This window comes from Gastrolobium bilobum, unplaced genomic scaffold, assembly GCF_033153095.1.
Source record: "Gastrolobium bilobum isolate Gb01-03AN ecotype WA unplaced genomic scaffold, APGP_CSIRO_Gbil_v1 utg54104, whole genome shotgun sequence".
In the NCBI taxonomy this organism is placed as follows: Eukaryota; Viridiplantae; Streptophyta; class Magnoliopsida; order Fabales; family Fabaceae; genus Gastrolobium; species Gastrolobium bilobum.
In genome coordinates, this window is record NW_026898191.1 from 1 (window position 1) to 19,992 (window position 19,992).

General features: G+C 36.9%; 2 protein-coding genes and 1 long non-coding RNA gene across 3 annotated transcripts; all 3 read right to left on the reverse strand.

Moving 5' to 3' along the window:
- Nucleotides 1–5,255: 5,255 nt before the first annotated feature.
- LOC133313728 (increased DNA methylation 1-like) lies at nt 5,256–7,053 on the reverse strand (the record flags this gene model as incomplete). The annotated part of the gene is made up of 1 exon (XM_061515133.1): nt 5,256–7,053. A coding segment is annotated over exon 1 (1,798 nt), but the record flags the coding sequence as incomplete, so codon positions are not given.
- A 9,591-nt stretch (nt 7,054–16,644) lies between these two features.
- LOC133313727 (uncharacterized) lies at nt 16,645–17,899 on the reverse strand. The gene is made up of 3 exons (XR_009751850.1): nt 17,646–17,899; nt 17,205–17,348; nt 16,645–16,773 (listed from the first exon to the last, which is right to left on the reverse strand). It is a non-coding gene; the product is annotated as an uncharacterized LOC133313727 (long non-coding RNA).
- A 1,112-nt stretch (nt 17,900–19,011) lies between these two features.
- LOC133313730 (repetitive proline-rich cell wall protein 1-like) lies at nt 19,012–19,992 on the reverse strand. The gene is made up of 2 exons (XM_061515135.1): nt 19,833–19,992; nt 19,012–19,397 (listed from the first exon to the last, which is right to left on the reverse strand). The coding sequence occupies exons 1-2, from the start codon at nt 19,942–19,944 to the stop codon at nt 19,012–19,014; spliced, it is 498 nt and encodes a 165-aa protein (XP_061371119.1). The 5' UTR covers nt 19,945–19,992.

Genomic DNA, 19,992 nt, shown 5'->3' on the forward strand with positions numbered 1-19,992 from the left:
ATCCTTCTTCTTAACAAAGATCACCGGTGCTCCCCACGGAGACACACTCGGTCTGATAAAATTCTTACTGGACAAGTCTTCAATCTGCTTCTTCAATTCAGATAATTCTAGAGGTGACATCCGGTATGGGGCAAGGGAGATAGGTCCCACACCAGGCAATAAGTCAATTGCAAATTCAATTTCCCTCTCTGGAGGAAAGTGCGGAATTTCATCCGGAAAGACATCCTCAAACTCAGAGACAATCGGAATAACAGAAATTGGCTCCTTGTTGGCGCCAACCAGACCTCCCAATAAAACATACCCGGAATCTCCTTCCTTCAAGGCCTTTACCACCTGAAGTACAGACAAATAAGGAGACTCCATTTCTTCATCATGAGATGAGACATAAATGGTTTTACTGCAGCAGTCAATCTTCACACAGTACTTGGACAACCAATCCATCCCCAGAATTAAATTCACAGAAGCAAGGTGCAAGACAATAAAGTCGGCAGAATATTCCCTGCCTTCATACTTGAATTTCACATTTTCACAAACATAGTCTTCATTAAAAACTCTTCCCACAGCCGTAACAATACGCATAGGAGTTTTCATTTTTTTCACATGCAGACCAAATGCTTCAGCTACATAATCAGCAATAAAAGAATGCGTGGCACCAGAATCAAACAAAACACTAAGCAGTCACTGCATATACTCGGGCAACTGGAGGTGGGAGAGGTAGAGATGGTTCCTCAACCACAATAGGAGCCGGAGTGGCCTGAATAGTAGAAACCTGTCCCCCATTAAAGGGGCAGTCCCTAATAAAATGCCCAGGTTGGCCACATTTGTAACACAATCTTTGCTCTTTTCTGCAAACCCCAGCATGAACTTTACCACATGTAGCACATAGAGAAGCAGGCTTAATATTTCCAGGCTTAGAATTTCCCGCCTTTTTGAACTTACCATCAGACTGTCTAACCTGCAACCCTTTTCCTTAGAATTCCCAGAAGTGTTTTTAGGACCAGAATTAGGAGCAGATTGGTCCTTATGCTTCCTTCTGTAATATTCTTGAATATTTTTACACTTTTTAACAAGTGCAGCAAAAGTATCAAATGAGTCACCTGCAAGTTTTTCAGAGATGTTATCATGTAATCCTCTATGAAATTTAAAAATCAAGTCATCCTCTGTAGGTGGAGCTCTCTGGAAATGAGAGTATTTGGCCAGCTTATTGAACTTATTCAAGTATTCATCAATAGACATCTGACCCTGCTTTAGTTCTTCAAATTCACCCTTCTTCCTTATCCGGGCTTCAGCCGGAAAGTATTTCAGCAAGAATTGCCTTTCAAATAAAGGCCAGGTAATAGCATAACCCTGACATTCCAAGGGCAGACGAGTATTCCTCCACCAATCAGCTGCATCATTCTGCAACATATAAGAAGCATACAACAATTTCTGCTGATCATCACACTCCATGACAGTAAAAATGCGATCCAATTCTTCTAACCACTGAATTGCAGCAATAGGATCAATGCCTCCTTTATAATTTGGTGGTGCATGTTTTCGAAAGGCATTTAGCATTCTTTCTCTTTGCTCTCTATTAGTGGCTGGCTGTGCCACACCACCCCTGTGACTAGATTCTTCATTCACATCATTATTTCCTTCACCCTCCACAACAATGGGATTATGAGGAGGAGGAACAGGCTGTTGTGGTTGTGGCTCAGGCTGTGGCTGTTGCAAGGGCTGTGGCTGTGGACCTTGCCCACCCGCCCTCACCTCAACCAAGAGTAATCTCATCATTTCAATATTCGCCATTCTGCTTGCTGCCATCATTTCTTGATTGGCCAACCTATTAGCCTCTAACAGATCTTGATTTGCTTTCATCATCACTTCTAGCTCTCGCTGCCTAGCTGCAGCCATATTTTGTTGCATCTCAGTTAAGGCCATTATCATTGGATCTGGATGTGAAGTATTTCCCCGCGGGTTAAGTCGGGGTCTTGCCAAATCTGCCAATATTGGATCGGTCGGGTCAATAGGAGGATCAGAAGTCCTTCTTGGGCGAACCATAATTCTGCATATTTCACACAAAGGAATGAGTTAGCTACGCTCACACTCGGTGATCAGACATGCATATCATAGTATTCCAAGAAAAACTCAAGAACATAACAACCCGAACAGTTCATGCAATATTTCACAGGCTCTCCTAGAGAAACTGCTCTGATACCATAAATGTAACATCCCCGTCTCGAGCCGGTTCAATTAACATACATATGATAAAACAGAAAACAGCGGAAGACTTAACTTACGAAAATATGAGCTAACTTTTTCTTTTTCTAACTTAATTCTTTCTCGGCGTAAACGAAAATCGGGCAGAGTTTCCTCTATAAATCGGACAACTGGGGATTTTCCAATCCCACTCAGAAGCATTTCCTGATAAACAGTTTATACGACATATCAATTCAGAAATACCAGATATCCAAATATAATCGAATACCCATACATGGGCGCATGCATAACATGGCTCCGTGCCACTAAATCTAACAGCATGCCATCAAAACATAAACCTATCTGAATACTACATCATCATATAACGTTCCTGAATACTCAAATGTACATGCATCAAACTGACAGACATGTACAAAACATATACAGGCCATATACAAAATAAAGGATCAATATCATGACCCATCAAATGCGAAAATACTAAAATACATCAAACACTCCAAAAAGGTAGTAGCCTACAGCCACTCAAAATCCAATCTGTCAACTGCCTCAGCCACGTGTCGTGTCCCTGCCTAGTGAGGACTCACCGGGAATCTGGGCACCTGAAAATATGTCCCCAAAGAGGGGTGAGATTACAAATCTCAATAAGCTCCAGGTTTATAGAGAATTCTCCATACCCCTGGCTCACTCCTGCATGAAAGTCAGATACAGAGTATACAAATACAACATATAACAGATATCATAACAGAACAGAGCGTATATCCATATCATATCAGAGATGTGCGCCGTCATTCCCAAGGGAGGACCCCAAGCGGAAATCAACGCACGTGTTCCCGAGGGAGGACCCCAAAGCGGAACCAGACATATCAGAGGCGTACACCATCAGTCCCGAGGGAGGACCCCAAAGCGGACATCCGGGTACTATACAATCAATGGCCAGAGATTGTTACAGAAATCATATTACAGAAGTCATATCAGAGCAAAACATATCATGTTATCAAATAACTCTATATGAATGCATCTATACAAAGCATCTAAATCACAGTCATACAGTCCAACCATAGTTCACTAACCATGGTGGAGCACTCAAGCAGGAAAAGACTCCTTAAACATAGAGCTTACCTCTTGAAGCTTTACCAATACCCTTACTTGTTGCACAAGTTACTTATATATCTTCAAGAGATTCTGATTCCTTTTTAGTCCCTAGGTACACCTAGAGCAAGAATCCACAAATACCAATTAATAAAATGCCATCATGCCTAGCTTTCACATAAGGCACACATTTTATCGCTTCTTTTCATTTCTTTGCATTTTTGCCAATCCTATGCCAATACACAAGTCTAGACCTCTTTATAACCGTTGGTGTTCTTTAATTTAATCATCCATTCCCTTACGAATTTCCAACATAAATCATAACATTTTACTTTAAAGGACCGTGAGCCTAAAATTAGGAAATCAATATATTTTTCCATGATTTCTTTTCAAACCATTTCACTTCATGCCTTATCATTTTCATACTTTGAAACACACATATTTTATTAAAATAAAATATGACAACATCTTTCCCTAAACACCCTATATGTCGAATCCTTTAAGGGAATTTCCAAGGATCATTCTCTTTTACAATACATTTTCCTCACTTAATTTAACAACTACACGTACATAAATATATATATATATACCAAGTTCCAATTTAATTTTTGGGAATCTCAAGCTCTTTAAATCCTTCAAGGACGAAACATCAAGGGTATGTTTCAAAGGATTTTCTTTCAAATTTAACATTCTTACTAACTCATCAAATTTCCTCTTATTCAAGCACATTAAACCTTCCCAATACATACAATAAATCTTTGTGCATCATCCCTAATTACCCTATCAAGGCCGAAATCTAGGGTATGTCACCATGGGATTTTTTTTTTCCAATTTTTTATACATGTTCATATGCTTATTCCACATTCCTATATCCAACACATCATCAATCCATCATCAATTCAAATTTTAAACTAATTTATTTCACACAACATATGCTCACAATTTCTATGACACAAACCATCAAAATAACATCATGGAAACAAAGGTTTCTTACCACTAATCAACTTCCCAAAGCCTAGAAAGCAACCTCCAAGCCAAGCTCCATCAAAAACTCACTTTTTCTCCTCCAATGAATAGTAACTCGAAAATGAGAGGAGGAATAACTCTTCACACACTCAACTATAGCTCAAATGGATAGGAGGAATGGATTCATTGAGTGGTTTCCAATCAATTTCATGTGGTGGGTCATTGGATTTGGTGGCATATTCAAGAAGAAATCAAGAAAAGAAATAAAGCCCTAAACCCCCCCCTTCCATGATGAACTCCACGGCTTGCAAGAGAGAGAAAGGAGTTTTAGTTGTGTGAATAGTGATTCACTTGAATGACAAAGCTTTATAGCCACATGTGACTTTTTAACAGATGTTTTTCTTTCGCGTATTTTCACTTAAACTGACCCGGAACTAACTCAATGCTACAAACATATTTTTATTTTTCTAAAATCATTTATATTAATTTTTAATTCTTACAAAACAATATTCATAATTCACAGTATGATTTTTGCACCGTTTTTGACGAAATGCACTGTGAATCACTAATTGTACTTCATTTACTTATGAAACTTAAACTTATAAACTTATCATTTTCTTGGGCCTATATTGACTTGCTTGGCATATATTGGACTTTCTTATTCTTATTTCATCAATTATTTGTTTCTGGGCTCTACCGGTTGCTTAAACAGCAGTACAAAATACCCGGTAAAAACACTATTCACGAGATTTTCACGGAAAGTGCCAGACTATACAATTTTTTGTTCTGAACTCATATTTGTCGTCAGAATTATCAAATTATGTTCCTAAAATTATTTTGCTCATTTAAGCTCTACCCGTTAATTCACAAAACTGTAAATTCTTCGGCAGAACGCACTGTTCATAACATAGTCATGATTACAGTCAAAAATACTCGAAATCGCTCACTGAATCTAATTATGGCATTTAAATCCTTAAATTAAATCTCTAACTAAGATTTACCAGTTAGGGTCATTATATTCATCAAGATACTACACATTCCAAGTCTTCGAAACATCCTCCCAGTGGCAACAAATGGTAGCTCAGCAACCTTCTGACCATAAATCCTTATGGTGGCAGCAGAAATCACTTGGTCATTCCTCTCCAAAATCACCGTGTAGAACCCACGAAAGTTGGAACCATCAAGTTCTGAACCTCTGCTAGACATAATATCTGATATGATATCTCTCCCAGTGAGAGGATCAATAACGGGATCAAAACACTCACGGAATACTCCAAGAGCCACACTTAGCTTGCTTTCAATTTGACTCAAGCGCTCAAGGTCTTCAGAAGTAAGATCTCCAAGGTTATCACTTTTCAAGGTCTTCAACATCATCCAAGTAAGATTATCTGCACCCCCCACGGGAATTGCTTTTCCTATCAGCTTCTGTAGACTGCAAAATATGTTCTCACAATCAGAATTGCAGAACCAATTCTTATTAGGGCTGTTTTCCAAGTTACTGCTAATGCCTCTAGTCTTTAGGCAGCCAATGTGGTATTTGTGCTCACATTGATCACAAACGAGAATACTGCAATCCACATTATCTGCACAATCTTCTCTGTATTTTGCTCGGTTGCATATTTTGCAGCAACATGGTGGGCAAAACCAATCACCATCAGGAACTTGTTCAAGACCAAGACAAGTGAGATGGAATGAGGATGGACATCTATCACAGAGTATCAATTCACCACCATAACGACATATGGAACAGACGCTGTCATTATTGTCTTTATAAACACTGTCTCTCTGCATAACAACATCGTGATTTTTTTGTTGTGAAGTACTCAATGCTTCCCTTTGGCAATCCAACAGTGACCTTCCATCTTCCAAGAAGATACTAGTTGATGGAAGTTGCTTTGTACAACCAGCATGAGCCTCAAAGTTAGTGGGGCCCAAAACCTTGGATTCTGAAAGTACCACGTTGGTGTCTATCAACAAAGAGTTAACTGTACCAGGATTTGAAGAACTTTGTGCCTCATCCCCATGCCTCACCCTCGGTTTCTTGCATTTTCTTGGCTCAGACCTCAGTTTCTTGCATTTTCTTGGATCAGCCCTCGGTTTCTTGCATTTTCTTGGTACCTCCTGGGATTGTGCAGAAGATGAAATGACAGCAGTGGAAGAGGCCTGATCAAGCTCACTCGTGGATTGAGATTGACCCATCGGATTCCACTCATCATCATCACCATCATCAAATGACTCCCTTTGCCTTTTCTTGCACTTTCTTGGCTCAGCCCTCGGTTTCTTGCATTTTCTTGATACCTCATGTGATTGTGCAGAAGATGGAATGACAGCAGTGGAAGAGGCCTGATCAAGCTCATCATCATCAAATGACTGCGCTCTTGCTCTTCGTTTCTTGCATTTTCTTGGTTGCACTTGTGGCTGTGCAGAAGATGAAATGGCTGTAGTTGAAGGATCATGATCATGATCACGCTTAACTTGAAGACCCTTTGTTTTCTGAATCAAGGGAACATTTTCAGGCCCACAACCTCCCTCTTCTATGCATCTTTCGCATGCACTTCTGAGAGAAATATGGTTCCTGCCATTGGGTGATGTATAACGCAATTCCCATCGACCTTGCTTAGCAATGTACCACAAATTCCAACCCAAAGCACATAGATGTTGCTTTGCTTTTAAGGACAGATCTCTTTTCCTACAACCTCGCTTGTAATCTGTTGATCCTGTTAATTTGTACCACTCAATCACTGCTTGAGGGCAAACAACTGGTTCAATAGACACTGCAGGAGCCGAACTAAGAGCCATCAAATTCAAATATTTCCTGCAAAACCCTGTTCAAGCAGAGTTGATCGCCAACAAAGACCTTCTCACTTAACTCTTCTTTTTTCCTACAACTTTTTCGCAATAACACACACGGTTTCTATTTCAATTGATCGCATGATGTTTTTCCGTTTGATGATTTATATATGTGATTAATACGTATTAAATGATTCGTTACCATGACAGAGTATCCCCCAATTTTATATATGAAATGCTGCATTTGATTAGAAATTACGTAAATTGAGGCTCATTAATAATTAATTTGATTAGAAATTACTTAAATTGAGGCTCATTAATAATTAATTTGATTAGAAATTACATAAATTGAGGCTCATTAATAATTAAACAACATATCTGTCAAGAAAAACAAGGGAAATTTCTGAAATGTATTTTTTAGTTAAGATTTTAAGATGTAGAGAAATAAAATATAAAAAAACAATTTCATTTTAATTATGTATTATCAACAAACATAAATTATTTAGATATGATGAGTCAATCATGAGTTGAGTTAGCAAATATGAATTTCTCATTTCTCATATGATCGGTTAATGTTTCAATCTCATAATGGTTAATGTTTTAATTTGTACCACTCAATCACTGCTTGAGGGCAAAAAAACTGGTTCAATAGACACTGCAGGAGCCGAACTAAGAGCCATCAAATTCAAATATTTCCTGCAAAACCCTGTTCAAGCAGAATTGATCGCCAACAAAGACCTTCTCACTTAACTCTTCTTTTTTCCTACAACTTTTTCGCAATAACACACACGGTTTCTATTTCAATTGATCGCATGATGTTTTTCCGTTTGATGATTTATATACGTGATTAATAAGTATTAAATGATTCGTTAATTATTTAGGTATTGATAGCGTTGAAAAAATACCGTGACAGAGTATCCCCCAATTTTATATATGAAATCCTGCATTTGATTAGAAATTACATAAATTGAGGCTCATTAATAATTAAACAACATATCTGTCAAGAAAAACAAGGGAAATTTCTGAAATATATTTTTTAGTTAAAATTTTAAGATGTAGAGAAATAAAATGTAAAAAAACAATTTCATTTTAATTATGTATTATCACATGCTATGAAGCACCGATACTTTATGTGATACCCCATATTTTTATTAACTTTAACCTTATGTCTTTTAGTTAATTTGAGGAGCTCAAACTTTTAAGTTTCGAAGACGAAACTTCTTTTAAGGAGGGTAGAATGTAATATCCCATATTTTCTTTTAATAAAATAATTATAATAATAATATAATTATTTTTTTTATGGATAATAATGATATTTAGTATTTTTGTAATTAACAATATTGGAATTTAATATTTTTAATTAATGAGTTAATAATAGTTAAAATAATAAGAGGTAAGATAATAATAATAGTAATATTATTTGATTTATGTGAAAATATATATATATATATATATATATATATAAATATAAATTAGATGATAAATCATGATTAATTGATTTATTAATTGATTGATGATTTATGTATTAATGTTTGATTGATAAATTGTTTAGATATGATGAGTCAACAAACATAAATTATTTAGATATGATGAGTCAATCATGATTAAGCACCGACACTCTTCAAAATTTGAAATAAGGTTATATTATATGAATATTATTGGGTTTAATTTTAGAATTTATAATGATTTGATTAAATTATATTGTTGAAGGAATTAATTAATCCTATGTTTTGTTAGGATATTTTATATATATGAAATATATTGGAATTAATTTGTGTAATTATTTATATATATTTGAATAATGGATTTGGAAATTTTGATTAATTATATTCTTGGATATCAGAATTAATTGTGTAATTATTTATATTTGAATAATGATTCTTGGATAAATGGAAAATTATAATGGATTTGGATTATTGAAAGATTGAATTTTGAAATTATACTCTTGATTAAATTGATGTGGAAATCATGAAAACTATTTGACAATTATGAGAATCGTGACAAGATTGAATTGATTGTATGTGATTGAATGAATTAATAGTGGGAGGATAGATTTGGGATGGTACCTCCCAAGGTGATGAACACAACTTTTGGGCTTTATACCTCCGATGTGAAACTGATGTGAAAAATATTGTATCTGTTCATCCCAAAGTGGTGTCTGGCAGGGTTCCCTGAGATACTAGTAGCAACTTTGGGAAGAGGTGTGCACACTAGGAAGATGTGAATTGATTATAGCCAATGTGACTTGTTTGTGACTGGTAGGGTTTCCCGGGTCACAGGGTAGACTGGCAGGGTTTTCCGGGTCTACCATGGTTCTCTTCCCACTAAATATAATGAACTTAAACATTATTAATAATGAAATTTATTATTTGATTTGATTATGAATAATGTCATTGAGTTGTGAATATTATCATATTATGATTAATGTTGTGCTAAATATGTTAGTTGATAATTACCAAATACATTAAATGAACTTAATAAAGATAAATATTATATAATGGAATTTTGATTATTATATTGATATTTGATTTGATTAATGTGGAATTGCTTTGAACACTATTTGATATTTGATTTAATTTATTATTAATTACATTAATTGTATTTTGATTGGGATTACCAGCTTTGTTGACTTTTGTGTTTGTTTAACTGCAATGATCCTTCACGGGGGAGCAGATTTTCAGTGAAGCATGTTACAAAGGATGGGGCTAGCTGTGGGCAGTGAGGATCACGACTCGGATATTTCTAGCTAGTTCCTAAGTTTAGAAATTTTATGAGATTTAAATAAATGCATAAGACATATTTCCTTTATTTAAACTTTAGTCTTTGGTTTTATTTTAATGTAATAAATTTAGCCTTGCACCTGTCCATTGTACAGGTGCAACGGTAACATTCCCCAAATTAGATTTAGATTAGCTTCCGCAATATTTCTATTATTATAATTGTAAAAAAAAAATGAATTTTGACAATTTATTTATTATAAGATTTTTTTTATAAATTGTTAGAAATTTGGGGTGTTACACTTTAAAAATCCTAACGTGTCGTGTCCGACACTCCCCGACACTCCAACACGCGTTATAGAAATTCAAAAAAAAGGTTCAACGTTTGCGTTGCGTTAAGTTTTTAGTTCCAACTATTAGATTCGTTGGATTACGATTATCATATTATTGAGTTTAATATAAATATTAGAGATATCTTATGTTTCTTTGTAAAATTGATGAATATTATAAGTTTAATTTTATTTTTTTGTTAAATTATTGAATATTAAATATAATATACACTATATAAGTTAAAAATATTATTTAATATCAAAACGTGTCCTAACGTGTCGAAATCTAACATTTTTTAGAATTAACGTCGGAGTGTCGTATCGTGTCGTGTCACGTGTCCCGTGTCGGTATCGGTGCTACATAGATCACATCCATATTTGGATGTGTGCACTCTCAAACAAACCTCAAAGAGCAATCTACAAAGAAATGAGGAGAGTAGAAAATTTGTATTCAAACAAGTTATAGGTTCAAGTATTAGCTTTTATTTTGGAGGATGACATTTCTTTATTTAGAAAAAAAAAATGAGGAGAGAAAGAGCTTAAAGAGTCCAATGTGAGTCTAGGAATTAAACGAACATCGGAACATATAACATCTAAGTATCTACCAATGAACATATGATCGGTTAATGTTTAATTACACTCTACATATTCTATCATCCAGGAAATATGAATTTCTCATTTCTCATATTGTTTCAATTTTCTCTCTACCTCTTTTGATGTTTCTCAACATGAGTGGTGATTAGAAGGAAATAAAGTGCTTAAACAGTTCCTACAAATTATCATTACTTTAACTTCATTAAATCATACATCTAGCAGTATTTGGCTCAATATACTCAAATTTCTTTAAATCTTGGGATAACAAACTTCATTAGAGTTAGGGGAATAACATAAACATGTCAACTAATTTCAAATCATAATATTTTCAAATTGATGTAGTCATAATAATTATTCTCTGTCTAAGTAATAATGAAAGATGATAATATATATCAAATTCTCTTCAAGCCAGTGTTATAAAAACCAACCCGAACCATGCGGTTCGATTGGTTAACCTATAAATCGGACCCCCAACCTATTCGATTTAAATATTAGACCGGTTATATATTTGATTCGGTATGAAATCAATGAATCGGTCATGAACCTGGTTCAACTAGTATTAAACCGGTATCAGTTACTTGAAAAATACCACTAATGAAATTCAAACATAAACCATGTGAATTATAACTTATAGCACTTACCACTAAACCAACTCTAATTATTAGCTAAAATGTTTCTAATTTTATATTTGTATATTTTATTATGGGGACCAATATACTTACAACCAAAAAAATTTGCCACTCTCATAATCAACTTAATCACCGTTGATTTTCGCCAATCTAACAATTATAATTTATTGAGAATTAATACATTTAATATATGACTCGGAAACCAATGGCTACATATAATTTTGGAGTGAAAGGACCGCACTATTGATATCATGCTCTATGATGTTTTTTAATTTGTCTCTATATCCATATGGAGTTACTTCTACTTATATTAAAAAGTGATACATCACACATGCACATATACATTCTTTTTTATACAAAATGTGTGTCGGACATCGACACACTCAGACACATACCGACCCGTGTTCGATATGCAGTCAACATTTTGGTATACATGATCAATGTTCTGACACGTTCCAACATGCATCCGACATGATGTCAACGTTTTTTGACATGCAGGCAACGTCACTTTTTAATTTATTTTATTTTTTAACTAAACATAAAAACTCTATTTATAAATCAAATATTTTCTATTATAAAATTTGACATAAAAAATTAAACAAAATTATTTTTTCTTTATATTTATGTTATGAAATTTGAATATTTGATTAACTATATGACTTATTGTAGGCTGCTATATGTATTAAATATAAACTATATTATGTGTGTTAAAAATATTATTTAATATCAAAATGTGTCCTAACGTGTCGAAATCTAACATTTTTTACAATAAACATGTCGGCATGTCGTCTCGTATCTCGTGTCAGTGTTGGTAGGCGTAAGAACCCTCACAACCATGTTAGGTCAAACAAGGAAATCAAGCAATTGTTCAAGAGATCAAGTTGTGTTCAAGGACATTGTGACAAGTAATCGTCTCGTAATGGTTCATTGATCATCAAATTAAGATGACAAGATATACAACGATACAATTAAATGCAAGCAAGTCAATTAGGACTCAAAGGGAAATACTAGTAAAGTTTAGGGGTCAAAGTTTAATTAAGCAAACATTTAGGGACCAAATTGCAATTAAACAAAACTTGGCCTAAACTTGATTTTGATGTTTTAATTAAATTGTTTAGTGAATTTAGTTGGTTAAAAGTGATCTTAGATTATTTTAATTAGGATTAGAATAATTTAATAAATTAGGTCAAAGTTGGTTTAATTAAAAGTCAATAGAAACCATTTTAAATTAAAGGAAGTCAAACAAGTTAAAAAGTCACGAAACTTAGTGAATTTCCTTCAATCAAGTCGGTTTGAACTTTGAAGTCTCTAAATTCCTCCTCATTGCATCGTTCCTTCTTTCCTTAAAAGAATAGACCAAATGTGTGATTTAATCATAACCAATAGTAACTGGGTTAAAATAAGAAAGTCAATAAAGTAAAAATTTGTAACACCCCGTTCTAGAACCGGTTTGTTAACATCGCATTATGATATTAAGCGCAGTTACAATCACATGGGTTCAATTAAAATCCGGATAAATTTTTCATTTTAAAACGTACCGAACTTATAATACCCAATTTCGTGATCATAACCATATTACCTTGCGGAAACAGATAAATTAAGCTTAACATCATGTTCTTATTCCATTTTTAAATCATTAATTTACTTCTTATTTAGTTCACATCTTCTACTATATTGTAGGTTTCTTCATTAGCTACCTGTGGATACACAAGCACCCCTCAACTGATCAAGCAAATCATCTATGCGAGGGAGAGGATACTTGTTCTTAATGGTAACCTTATTCAACTGACGGTAATCAGTGCACAATCTCATGCTACCGTCCTTCTTCTTAACAAATATGACTGGTGCTCCCCACGGGGACACACTTGGCCGGATAAACTGCTTAGCCGAAAGCTCTTCAATATGTTTCTTTAACTCGGCTAATTCCGGTGGTGACATCCTATACGGAGCCAGAGAGATAGGCCCCACACCAGGCAACAGATCAATCGTGAACTCAATCTCTCTATGAGGCGGAAGTTGTGGAATTTCATCTGGAAACACATCCACAAACTCCCTCACCACGGAAATAGTGCCAATCTCCTCATGACTTCCGCCTACTAAACCCCCCACAAAGACATATCCCAATGCCCCGGCCCTCAAAGCCTTTCTAACCTGCAACACAGATAGATATGGGGAAGAACTAGTAGCAGAATCATCAGCATCAAGCACAATCCTTTTACCGCAGCAGTCTATCATAGCACAGTTCTTTGACAACCAGTCCATACCCAAGATAACTTGAAGGCTGATCATAGGTAAACAAATAAAATCCAGCACGTAATCTCGGCCTTCATATTTGAATTCGACAACTTTACACAACACAGATGTATAACACTCCTCTCCAGTAGCTGTAACCACTTTCATTGGAGGGCGAATGTCATACATTTGCAAATTTAGACCAACGGCCATAAAATCAGACATACAGGAGTGTGTAGCTCCTGAATCAAACAACACTTCAACATCCATATTATCAATGTAAATTGTACCTTTCACTAGATTCGGAGCCTTCTCCGATTGTTGACGGTCCATGGTATATACTCTACCAACCGTCTGAGACTCTAGCATAGGTTGAACAACAGAGACCGGAACAGCAGTAGCTTGAACTGCCATAGTTCTTGCTTCATTCTGAGGACACTGCCTGGAGTAGTGACCGGATCTTCCACATTTAAAGCAAATCACCTCACCAGTAGCACATGGACCTCTATGCTCTTTGCCACATCCCCTACACTTGGGAGGAGGTCCTCTATCAACAAACTTCTTCTGAGTACCGGGTTTTTTGAACAAGTCAAAGGGCTTATTCGCATTCAGCTTCTTGCCTTGCACCTTCTTGTTCTTCCAATAACCTGCGCCCGTTGCTTTATTGGAACTAGGTGTCTGGGCCTCAGAAGACTTCTTGGCTTGGGACACCTTATACACTTCTTCCACCTTTCTACACTGGTTTACAAACCGACTGAACTCTCGGATGTCACAATTTGACATCTTCCGAGACATCTTCTCATTAAGACCCCATTGGAACTTGGAGGTCATTTCAGCCGGGGTGGGTAAGGCTCGCCCATAGTTGGCGTATTTCACCAACTCATTGAGTTTTGAGAAGTATTGGTCAATAGACATCGACCCTTGTTTGAGATCGTTATACTCATTCTGCTTTTGTTCCCTAGCCTCTCTAGGGAAGTAGTTATCCAAGAACAATGTCTCGAATAACCGCCATGTGATCTCCCGACCTTCAGCTTCTAATGGCTGCACGGTATTTGTCCACCAATCTTCTGCTTCCTCTTCCAGCATATAAACAGAGTAAGCCAACTTCATTGCGTCAGGGCACCTCATCACCCTGAATATCTTCTCCATAGCTTGGAGCCATTTTGCAGCCGCCATTGGCTCATAACCTCCCTTAAAAGAAGGAGGTTTATGTTTTCGGAAAGCCATTAATCTCCTTTCCTCCATTTCATGATCACCGACATTTTCAACTTGAGGTTGACGGACCTCGGTGTGATGACTCAGACTTCCGGAGTGGTGACTACCCTCACCCTCATTGTTACCCACTCCACCCTCTTCCTGTGAAGGAGGTGGAGAAGGCGTAGCAGTGTGAGGAGGAGGAGTAGGTTGCCGGTTCACGGGCCTAGGACCCCTCAACGTCCTCAGCTCAGTCATCATTGCGGCCATGGCAGTCCGCGAGTCTTCATTTGTTTTCATCAGATTTTCATTGGCTTGCCTGCTAGCAGCCAACTCCCTCTGAACGGCTGCAAGAGCTTCAGCCACGGGATCAGGCTGTACGCCCGTTGCCCCACGGCCACTTCTAGGCCTCACAAGAGCAGCCAAAACAGGTTCTGGCTGAGCATTGGTGTTTGATGGTCCGGGGTTGTTTCGGTTCCTCGTCATGTCACTACACATGTTACACAAAGAAGTGAGTTGATCAGGCCCACACTTAGTGATCACAAATGCAATAATCATCAAGAGTACTAAAACAACTATAAAGCATCAAACACTAAGCATACTTAACAATTTCCGACGAAACTGCTCTGATACCATAAAATGTAACACCCCGTTCTAGAACCGGTTTGTTAACATCGCATTATGATATTAAGCGCAGTTACAATCACATGGGTTCAATTAAAATCCGGATAAATTTTTCATTTTAAAACGTACCGAACTTATAATACCCAATTTCGTGATCATAACCATATTACCTTGCGGAAACAGATAAATTAAGCTTAACATCATGTTCTTATTCCATTTTTAAATCATTAATTTACTTCTTATTTAGTTCACATCTTCTACTATATTGTAGGTTTCTTCATTAGCTACCTGTGGCTTCAAACTGTGCTCAAGTCGGGGCACTGTAGCCCAAGTTAGGACAATTTGGAGCAACACAAGAGAGTGTTGGTCACAGGCCCAGCGCGCTTCAGCGCGCTACCGGGCGCTCAAGCGCGCGCTATCGGGCGCTAAAGCCTCCCTCTGGGCGCTTAAGCGCACGGAGGCAGTAAGCATCAGGCATTCCAGTGTGGAGGGGCGCTTAAGCGCGCAACAGGGCGCTCAGGCGCGCTAGCCTGGGCGCTCAAGCTCCCACTGGGACGTTTTAGCGCGCAGAGACAGAAGCATTTCCTCCTACAGTGGCTAAGGGCGCTTAAGCGCGGACCAGGGCGCTCAAGCGCGCAACCCTGGGCGCTTAAGCCCCACCCTGGGCGCTAAAACACGAGGGGACAGTACGCATCCCAACTTTCTGCAGCAAAAGGGCGCTTAAGCGCGAGCCAGGGCGCTCCAGCGCTCAATCCTGGGCGCTTAAGCCCCCACTTGGGCGCTCCAGCGCGAGGAGGCAGAATGCATTGGCACTCGCAGGGGCAGCAGGGCGCTTGGGCGCGCTCCTGGGCGCTTAAGCGCGCTGCCAGGGAATTCCAATTCCCACATTTCTCAAGTCCAAGCCTAGGGGAAAATGCATCCCCATTACAAACCCCAAATGTCCATGCCCCAAAACTAAATCCTAGCACTCATCCAACCTCTCCTCATGAGATTTAGCTAGAATTTGGACAGCATGACCTTTGTTTTCTCATCGTTTACCAGTTTAAACAAAGGGGTACCTAATTGATTTTCAGCCCAACCAATTCAACAACTCAATACATAACAAGCATGCATATATTGAATTTCAAGTAGGCATCATTTACATTACATATCCTTTACAAATCATAGAACTTAGCTTACAAAACACTATGATCATTCCCTTGGCTCCCATCAACAAAAGGTGCAACCAAAGGCATGAGCATAGGCTAAGTTCATCCAATGAATCAAGATATACAAATGACCATGGGCTTTCAAAATAAAATCCTATACATGTCAACTACAAAAGGCATGCATAAACTCATAGAAGTGCCATATTTCATGCATAATCTAGGTATGGCCACTTGCCACCAGAGGCTCCTGCAGCATCCTTACCTGAAAGGGGGTCCCCACAACACGGGGTGAGATATACGAATATATCCAGTAAACCAGGGGTCCTTGGAGCATCTCTCCACCCCACAGTTCCATATCAGTGTAATAGCAATAACAATAATAATGCAGTAAATACATATCTATGCAAAGTGCAATACATCTCCAGGAGAAATCCCTCGAGCTCTCAAGCTGTCCTAAGGAAACTCAGATGCAAATAGTCCTACTGGCCAGCTAACTACCAAGTATGATTTACGCATCGTCATGCAACATACCAACATAGGGAAACACCATCCTATGCCACACCAAATGCATACACATACGTATAACAAAGCATTACACTATTTTATTGCATTTATATACACAATCACAACCTCTACCCTTTCAGGGCTTGGTAGAACAGTCAAGGGAATTACACCCAAGGTCCGAAGGCTTACCTCAATGCTTCAGTCAACCTTTGTTCTTCACCAACAGTTTCAGCAATCAACTTTTACAAACATACACCAATTCCAATGAGCTATTCAAGCTCCATAGCTTGCTCCAATGGTTGATCACTCACGGTTGGTCCAAATGTCTCAATCCTAGACATCACAAGGATCCAATCAATCATTCAACTCACTAATTGTTCAACATGCTAGAATACTAACCAATCCAAGCATGAATTTTCCAATATTATGAACGATTATCAAATGACTATCTAGGCTCATTTCCACCGATTAAATGACATTCCTAGCATTTTCCATAACATGCTCTAAGCTCCATTCTTCCTAGAACATAGCTAATTCAACTACATTTCATAAAAATCCCAATTTACTATTCACAAACCCTAACTCATGCAAATTTCAAGGAATCATGAGGTTCAAGGGTTAGAATCTTACCACCAATGGTCACACAACCAAGGATTGATGGCTCCTCAAGCTTCAATGGAGGTAGAAACTCTCAAAACCCCAATTTTCACCAAAGGGCCGAATTTTTGAGAGGTAATATCTCTCTCCACAATGCTCCCCACTCAAAACAAAGCTAGGATTATGAAAGAGGGCGAGATTCTAAGCGATTTAGGCTTTTGAATCATCCAAAACCATCAAGGTTTGATCTCTCTCTCTCTTTTCCTCCCTTCCTTCCTCTTCTTTCTCCTTCTTCTTCTCCTTCTCTTTGTTTTCTGGCGACGGGACTTGGGGGGAAATGGGGGTCATTTTGGCTTTTAGTCACTTAACATAGGTTAAGTGGCTTTAAGCGGGTATTGGTTCGTCTATCTATTCAACTCCAATAATTACCAAACTTTACCCAAAAGTCTGGAATATTATTCTAGGAATATTACTATTTTTATTTTTATATTTTGGGTACTTTTGACAGTACCCATTTATACCCCTTAATTTTCACTGAGTACACTTTTTAACTCCAAAGTGACTCAGATTCATTTTATTAAGCCTCATACTTAATTTCACCCAGTAAAACATGTTTAATTAATTAATTACACTTGATTTCCTAATTAATTAATATGGGCTATTATAAAATTCAAGTAACCTAAGCCTTGTTCCATTGTCCAAGTCGGTTCTTCTCTTTAAAAAGAACACAAAAATATAAAACTTTCCTTGTCACCTAGTGAGTATAACCATAGCTTCTAATCATTGTAAGGAGCTTTGGATGTTCATCTTTTCTACTCTTCGTCATGCGACACCATGGCTGACCTCTTGGTGAAATGATGTGTTTTCATGTCCTGAAGTTGAAGAATTAGTCTACTAGAAATGTTATAAGGTAATTAAACTACCAATCTTTGATTAATTTCATGGATTTACTATTAGGTCATCTGAATATAGGTGCTGTTTATGGATGAGCTTTAGCATGATTATTTGATGTGGTTTTAGTTTGAATAATGATTGGTTGTTGATTGGAAATTGATCTATGCATTAAATTGATTAAAAACAAGCATGTGGGATTAGTGATTCTTATGTAACATGAGAGTGATATTTCTCTTAAAAATACAATTGAAAAAAAAAAAAAATCAGTACCATTCATGGATTAATAGAATCGAGATACAAGAGCAATCTTTAGAACTTGATTCAAGCGAAATCATTAATTACATATATTCCAATAAAATACACAAGTTGGGTACACAACTGGATTATGCTAACCCAATTGATGTCTGAGATACAGGCGTAGCTATATATAGAGACTATAGAAATGGAAAGGTAAACTTTTTAAGCATGGTAAGTTTAATAGAATGCGGTGGAAGATCTTATCATATTATGGAGTTGAAATTGGCTTGTGCATTGGCGGTGGTGGTGAATGTTTTGGAAATTTTGATTTCTTCACTTTAGGAAAAGGCGTTTTAGGTAAAGGCTTTTTACGAAAAGGCGGTAGCCATTTAGGTAAAGGCGTTTTAGTAAAAGGCGGTAGCTTAAAAATTAACTCTGGCTCAACATCAGGAATTGGCTTTTTCACTACAAATGGTTTTGGAATGTGCTTAACAATGGGACTTGGCTTTGGAATAGGCTTAGGGAAAGGCTTAACAATTGGAATTGGTTTTGGGAAAAAAAATCCTTTGAATTTTTCTTCTTCATTATGTCCTCCTAGGCTTGTCTTTGTCAGTTGCTCATTTACAAGCTTCCCATCAGTGTTCACTTCATTCCCTGTGTAAGAAATGCAAAAGTACATCACTTAAATACATAATATATAGTTCTATGATAGTAAATTTGAATTCTTTCATGTAGATTGATATAGAGTGAATATATAAATAAAAAAAAAAAATTGTGCCAATCAAAATAGCAATATAATTATACCACTTTGGTGACCATACTACTAGATGTCAAGAAGCATAATAGATCACAATTTAATTACATGCATGTTGATGCTAAAATAAATCATTGATTTGAATTAATTTGGATGACAATAATAACAGTCAAAGTCTTACTAGCAAGTAACCATAATTTTCACTGACTGAATTTAGTGTATGAAGGGCTGTGGCTAAGTGCTAAGGTCTTTATTTCCTCAAAACTAAAGTCTTACGAAATATACAGCATTAATAGTTTTCCATTCTTCATTCAGTGTCAGCATGAGCCACAAACCTGAAACTTCAGTTGTTGCTATAGCAGAAGGAGCATAACAGAAGATGGCAATAAGCAACAAGGGAACAACGAAGCGCACAAGTGCGCATTTCAGAGTGGAAGACTTTCTCATTGAGAAAACAAATAGGCCAAATCTAAAAAAGGGAAATGCTTGAAGGAT